The 7,372-nt window shown below is 37.5% G+C and overlaps 1 protein-coding gene across 1 annotated transcript; it reads right to left on the reverse strand.

Moving 5' to 3' along the window:
- Nucleotides 1–7: 7 nt before the first annotated feature.
- On the reverse strand, nucleotides 8–6,447 carry mns1 (meiosis-specific nuclear structural 1). The gene is made up of 10 exons (XM_088922039.1): nucleotides 6,301–6,447; nucleotides 5,214–5,438; nucleotides 4,625–4,752; nucleotides 3,990–4,092; nucleotides 3,467–3,696; nucleotides 2,853–3,069; nucleotides 2,538–2,645; nucleotides 1,951–2,208; nucleotides 1,489–1,614; nucleotides 8–874 (listed from the first exon to the last, which is right to left on the reverse strand). Exons 1-10 carry the CDS (start codon nucleotides 6,301–6,303, stop codon nucleotides 767–769), a joined length of 1,506 nt encoding a protein of 501 aa, XP_088778165.1. The 5' UTR covers nucleotides 6,304–6,447; the 3' UTR covers nucleotides 8–766.
- Nucleotides 6,448–7,372: the final 925 nt, after the last annotated feature.

Below are 7,372 nucleotides of genomic sequence, written 5' to 3' on the forward strand. Positions count from 1 at the left end.
CTATGCATTACTGGATCGCATTTTATTATATACACATGAATTGTCTACATGTTAATTTTTCTGTGAATGTAAATTAAAAACATCTCATACTCTGACAGGAAAACTGACTTGCTAATGTTATTCATGTGTAATAGCTGATTTGTAATTACTATTATCCACACCTATTATTAACTTCTTGGATCTATCCTCTGTCTTTGTAAATACAGTACAGTATTAAAATGTTCTGTTATGTTCCACATTCTATTGTAGGAATAAATGCACAGGTATAAGAAACATTGACCTGCAGTAATATAAATATTTGATACCTAAGTGTTTCTAGACTGATTTCCTTAGGGATGCCAGCATTAATGGAATGGATCATGATTAACATAGGCACCTTGATCTTGTACATTGCCAACAATATGTTCCTAATAGAAAAATAAGAACCATAAGCATTAAAAATGACATTCATCTCAATTTAAAAACAAACTTCTTCTGCTACTTCAAAACATTGTTACGAATCTTGATTGCCTGATTGCAAAATGCAGTTTATATACAGAAATGGGAGAACATGAAACAGTTTAATATTAAAATATTTGAAAATAGCAATGTTATATTTGGTCATTTTTTCTATCAAAGTTGTTTAATATTTAATGTAGTCAATTTTCAGCTCCTGCATGTCTATCTACTAGCCAGGGCAAAAACAGATACAACCCATTAGGAAGAAAATTTAATAGGTTTTTTAACTGAATGTAGTTGCACAATAGTGACATCTACTGGCAAGTCCTCATTGTCCCCAGCCCTCATCAGAGAACATGTCTACATCTCGCTTCTGGAAATTCCTTTTAAAATCTTCATCAAAAAGTTTGAGGTCCTCTTCACCTTTGAATATGCCCTAATAAACCAAACAAAAGGAAATTATGGAAGATGGTAACATGTCATGAATACATCAAGAGGTTAATAAATACAGAATCAAGTCATATATGTAACAGACAAGGTACAACGCTAGAATATAAGTGTTTTATGTGAATGGTTTGTTTTACAATCCACATAATAAACATCAACAGACACAACATTGCATTTTTCTGCACTCAAGATGTTTTTACCCCATATATATCACACTTTCTGTATATGGTGATCATGACTCTTATAATTAATATATAATAATTTACTTACTGTTCACTTAGAGAGCATTCCATTGTAATTCCCAATCGACACTTAAACATCTTTCAGTAGAATAGGAATTACACAAACTGAATGTATTAATATTAATGCATTTTCCAAAATGTTGAAAAAATTTGCCCTCAAATATTACAAGAAAGAAAGCTTCAATACACAAGACTGAACATTAATGACCAGGTAAACTCAAATCTTCTTGACAATATTCTCTTTCTAGGCACAATTCCATATATGATATACATGTTGGGTGACATTCATGGACCAAAAGGAGATTTAAATTGGTTGTAATACATGGCAATTAAGTTCCTTTCAGAAAATACATTTCCTTACCTTTGGAAGGTAGCCAAGCAATTTAGTAGCATGATGCTTGAGGAGTTTCTGCCTTTCTTCCTCAATGATCTGACGTCGTACAGCCTCTCTTTGGAGTTCCATTTCTCGTTCCTTAAGCTCATGTTCCTACACAGAAAATTAAAAAAGACAAATTGTCCTCCCCAGCAAAACAAACATTTTTAAAATAGTTATGTGTAACTTAACCATTCTAAGGTCTGTGCTTATAGATTTCTTTATAAAACAAGCAACCATCAGTAGTAGAAATAAATACTGCAGTGCTTTTTAATAAATTTACAAAGACATTACCATCAGACCTATAGTCTTCACTCTTTCTCTAATGTAAAAATGAATGTATTAGAACAATGAAAGAACTAGGTTATAATGAAATAATGATCAATAGAAAAACTTAATGATAAGAACTTTTTCTCTTATTTTCATTTTAAAAAGCACCACTATCAATACTTTGTCAGCCTGGAACTGCCGGCGTCTCTCCTCAAGGAGTTTCTCTACAGCTCTGCGATGCTCCAGTTGTTTCATCCGACGTTTCTGGGCATTCATTTGCTCAATGCGGTCATCCTCTGCAAACTTGGCTAGCATCATTTTTCGGAAGGCCTCTTCCTCCTCCCTCTCTGTTTGTTGCCGCATTTGCTTAAAGGCCATTTGCTCCTGGAAAGTCTGTTGCATTTCCAGACGTTGTCTAATCCTCTTTTCCATTGCTTCCTAAAAAACACACACAAAATGGGCAAAAAATCATTGAATCATCTTAAGGCAAAAAAAAGAAGAGCCCCATCTAATGAGAAACCAAGAATACTTCCTAAATGCATCTCCTCTGATGCACCTCACCCATGTACTAACCAGGCTTATTCATCTGTTACATGCTGAAACCTAACCAGCTTTAAAAGTCATATAGCTACTCTCTAGATTCTGAACTGTTTCCACATAAAGCACCTACATTAAAGCTTATCTAAACAAAAAAGCTAGAAATATAACATTAGCTTCGGTATGCTTCAATGGCAGGGTTCTACTGAAGGAGGTATTACGTTACTTACAATTTCCTTCTGCCTCTCAGCCTCTGCTTGTTCCTCTAGACAAAGCTCTTCGCGTATGCGGTCCATTTCCTCACGTTGCCGTCTTTCCATTTCAATGTCCTCTGTGAGCTAGAAAGCAATATGAAGGACATGATTTTGTAAAACAAGCAAAAGGAAATGCTCATAAAAGATTATGGTAAAAGGCTTTTTATAGATGTTACTTGAAATCAAACAGAAAAAGTACCAAATTGCAAATCTCTTAGTGCTGAAAGATAAGACGCCTCATTTCATGAAAAGCTAATAACAGAACAAAATTGAACCCAAATCAATTTGTACCTTCTTGTGGAGGTGCTGCTTTATCTCCTCCCTCTGTCTGACTTTTGCCATCCTGTCTTCCTCCCTAGACTGCTGGTATCTGGCGAATTCCAGGATTCGTCTGTTCTCCTCTTCCACCTTTTCCCGCTCAATGCGTCTCCACTCCTCTTGCTGTCTCTTGAATTCCTCTATATACCTCTGGGTAGCTGTCCGCTTCTCTAACATCAACTGTCGCTCCCTGCAAAGTGAATTTCCACAATTTAAGAGTAAATATGTTTACTGCTTTCATGTTGCAAAAGATTTTAGAAAAATTCACATTATGGATGATCAACACTAAGTTTTACGGCAGCTAAAACAACGATTCATTAAAGTAGATCACAAATGAAAATGTTTTCAGAGTAAATATGATCAAAGCTGTTGGCCCAACAAAGCAAAACAAAGGGCTTTGTATCAAGTGTACCACAAAGTACATAGATCATGGAAACATCTAACCGTTTATGTTGTATTTTCTTATGTTAATGTATTTTAATTTACAAAAAAGTATGAAACATGAATCCTTGCAAAGCACACAACGATGATGCACACCATCACAAGAATAAAAAAAAAAGGTTGAATACTTGGGCGTTAACACTTACGTTTGATCTTCTTCATAAATCTTCCTAACAATTTCATCAATCATAAGCTTTTCTTTCAGAAATTCTTCATAAGCCTCTTGTTTCTTTCTCTCCTGCTCTTCCAGTTGCTGCTCCAGCTCTTGTTGATAGCGGACCGTTTCCTCGTAGCGCCTCTTTTCCTGCTTCTCCTGCTCCACAGAGGCTTTTTCATATTCACTTTTCATCTTGCGCGCAAGGGCAGCCTCTATTTTCTGAGAGGCAAATCAACATCAGCTTGCTTTACATACATGTTTTTCCATCTTTACTGATGCCACCAAAAGAAAGCTAGCATACAAATAATTTAACTTGATGTAAATATTTTATTTCTGCTTTTAGACTTTTAAGGTTCTATTACTGGATTTCTGATTTCAGAAACAGAATAAAAATGGGATTGGTTTTCTCTCATTTTTATTTTAATGGTCTCAATACTTTCTAGTAACAGTCTGTCCTTTCACATTAAATGTGCACAGCAAATCATAATCATCATCATAAACAGTGAACAAACCATGGCCTCAAGTCGCAGCGCTTCCTTTTCAGCAATCTGAGCAGCTCGTTCTCTGTTCAGATAAGCAGACTTCAGTTTGAGTTCCAGTTCACGAAGTTCAGCACTGCAAAAATAATTTAAAAACCAGATTACATCATTGTACCCGAGCAATTTAAGACAGGAAACATGACGGCATTCTTGTGAACCAAAGTCCAATGTTAACCATGTATCAGTCAGTCCACAATAACCTGTCTAATTTTGAAAGAACACCCCTTTACACATGCTATGCTTGTCAAGGCAGGAATCAGCAACACCAACAGCAGCAGACAAGGCCCTTAGACCTTCAACTGGTCTTGGTAAGGGCACTGATTGACAATGTGCATCACAGCTTGTTGCTGCTGCCCACAGCCACTTCCACAGCTCATCACGCTGCCCTCGTGTGTGTAGGTGCTGCACATTTCCTTTAATCACTGGTGCACATGATTAACAGAGACTAAGATCTGAAAGCTCAAGTCCAATTTAAGGAGGCAGACACTTGTTCAATGAAAGTGATTTTCATTACTGGATGTACAATCCCTAGTTTCTTCTGAATTCTTTGTTAAAGAAATCTCCAAAATTGCTTCAGGTCTTTCCAATATTACAGTTGTTAGACCTACCTGTTTTCCCTGACTTGCTGCCTGATTTTCTCATCCCTCAGCTTTTCGTAGTTTATCCGTGCTAGTTCTTTAGCCATTCTCTCTTCTTGCTCAATCTGCTTTTCCTTGAGGATTCTTTCCTCTTCAGCCTTAATTAAAGTGGAAGAAAACACAGAAAAGCCTTAAAACATTCTTCTGAAAAAATTAAAACGGGGCATCTGTAGTCACTTTCACATAAGGAATGTGCTCTAATGCAAATTAAAACAAGAAATTGCAACTCGTGTGGCATGGGGGTAAAGTGGTTAGCATTGCTACCTCACAGAGCTGGGGCCCTGGGTTCAGTGTGGAGTTTGTATGTGCTCCCTGCATTCATGTGGATTTCCACCGAGTGCTCCGGTTACCTTCCACAGTCCAAAGACATAACAATAGTTTAAATGGCTTCTGGGAAAATTGGCCCTGGTGTGCGTGTGTGCATGTCTGTCTGTGTGTGACCTGCGACTGACTGGCTTCCTGTCCAGGGTTGCGCCTGTTGCATGCCCAGGATAGGCTCCAACTCCCCAAGAACCCTGTACTGGATAAAGTGATTAGAGAATGGATGGAAAAATTGCACCTTAAGAAGTGCTTCCTCAATCTGTCTCTCATGGTTTTCATCTTGAATCTTCCTCAGGTACTTCTTCTTCTCAAGTCGCTCCTCGCTCATTAAATGGGCTTGCATCTGTCTCCCCTGGGCAATGTGTTTCATCTGGTCTTCTCGGATCACCTCCTGTCTCCTGGCCTCCGCGATCATCCTCTGCTGCTGACTGTGAGTCATGTTGCGCCGCTGACTCATTGAAGCCTAAAAATAATAAAAAAAACGCATACATCTCAATGTCTGAATAGTATGACAGTAATACAGCCAAATTCTCGCTTCACACAAAACAATTAGAAACATGAGCAAGCCCAAGTGGGAAGTCATTCATGAGTATGTCAGAAAGACCATCAGGGAACCAAAGGTCTTCTATGTGGTATGTTCACTGAGACAGGCTGCAGCAAATGGTCACCCATACAGACTATCTGAAAATGGCTTTCCCGATATGAATGTAAAACTGTACTTTCAATATGTGGGGTTCTGACAGCAATCGATTCCTGTTAATCCATCAGAATGCTCCTTGGTATAATTAATTTATTTTAAACAGTTTCTTTATTTTACACAATTTCTACCATTAGGCCATAAAACTTCAAACCAAAGAGTAACAGATTAGAATTTCGCAACAGGAAAACAAGGAGGACACTTTTTTCTAATTTTTCTGTAAATAAGAGTCGTAGGTAGTAATGTTAACGTAGGCATATCTAACTTGTTTTTAAACATTAGGAACACTTTAAAGGTTTTGACTACTTAAGCAAGTCACTAGTTAAATTAAGGAGACGCTGGCACTCGTTAGTCTCCAGATTTTTTTTCTACATCCTTCATGTAACTCGTCACAATTAAATTGTTGCAGGTCTTTAGAATTTGAATATTTTTAGGAAACCTATACAATTTTCTTTTCTGGGGCTGTCCAGCTGCAGACTACGGACAGGCTTACGAGAACTTCTGTAAAGCGAAACGAAATATAGCTACAAACACTGGTAAAATGCGCATTTTTCTAAATGTACAAGTGCAGAGTTGACCAACCCTGCGCTAATAATACACAAAGCGAAAATATGAATTAGTCCCTTACCATAATTATGAACTACTTCGCTGATTCAATGATTTTGTTTGAGGTATCATTAAAAATATTCCTTTTTATTTATGCCCAGTCCTGTCTCATCCTCAAAGAGTTTGCACTCTGTCGTCGTGGTAACACCGCGCGTTTCCGCACTGCAATAACAGCAATTGTGATTGGTTAAGGAAAATCGCCGCAGGTGATTGGTTGGAAGAGAATATTACGACCACTTTTTTTTTTTTTCTCACCGCAGGAAACAAGGGGTGTTGCATTTCAAAAGTACCACCTAGATGCTAGGGGAAATCGCCTCATTAAGTATTTTATCTAGACGTAATCTTGATAGATCGTCTTATGTGTTTAATGTTGAACCATCCACGAACGAAGTTATTAATGCGTGCCCTTACTCTTAATACACCGCAGAGCTTCACCGCACTAGCTTGGTTGGACCCATGGTTAAGACCCTGGTCGTCGACATACACAAAACACTTTATCATACAAGACAGTGGGTCCCAGCAGTGGTCCTGCTGAACCTTTTAATTGTTGAGAGTTTTTAATCACAGTCTAATTGCTTTCAATTTTTTGGGAAGAGGGGTTATTTTTAAATGTGCTTTGAGCTCTTAAAATATGAAATATAATCTATTGTTGGTATCAACCATGTAGTAGTTTCTCGGCTTCAGACCTTTAGGTACGTTACCTGAAGCATGACGTCTAGAGGAAAAAAACATTTTGGGAGTCTGATAGTGTCATTCCCACCTGTTCCACGTCAACACAAATTGATCACTTGTTCAGGGCTGTTTAGATAGAAAAAAGTAAGAAAGCTCTTAATAAGCAAGTTGAGAAGAGGTTACAGATAGTTTTTATGCTGACATTGTTGGAAGCAGGGTATTTTTTTATCAATTACTGCAAAAGCAGGCAAACAAAAATGTGCAAGCAGATCATTTAAAGGCATTAATCAGCACTAATGATTAAATTCCCAGCTGGAATAAATAAACAGCACACACAATGGTCTTTAGGAGCTGAGTTGGGCACTACTGTTGGGTCATTCCAATCTTTATCTGTTTGTTACAGATTAGGAATACTTGGAAAT

The sequence above is a fragment of the Atractosteus spatula genome, chromosome 7, assembly GCF_055471065.1.
Source record: "Atractosteus spatula isolate fAtrSpa1 chromosome 7, fAtrSpa1.hap1, whole genome shotgun sequence".
Classification (NCBI taxonomy): Eukaryota; Metazoa; Chordata; class Actinopteri; order Semionotiformes; family Lepisosteidae; genus Atractosteus; species Atractosteus spatula.

Excerpts from the sequence above, each read along its gene's own strand:
- mns1 (XM_088922039.1), bottom strand. Across the intron at positions 4,753-5,213 it reads TTGAGGAAGCACTTCTTAAG|GCTGAAGAGGAAAGAATCCT; the intron begins GTGCAATTTTTC and ends ACTTTAATTAAG. Across the intron at positions 2,209-2,537 it reads CTGAGAGGCAGAAGGAAATT|GAAGCAATGGAAAAGAGGAT; the intron begins GTAAGTAACGTA and ends TGTGTTTTTTAG.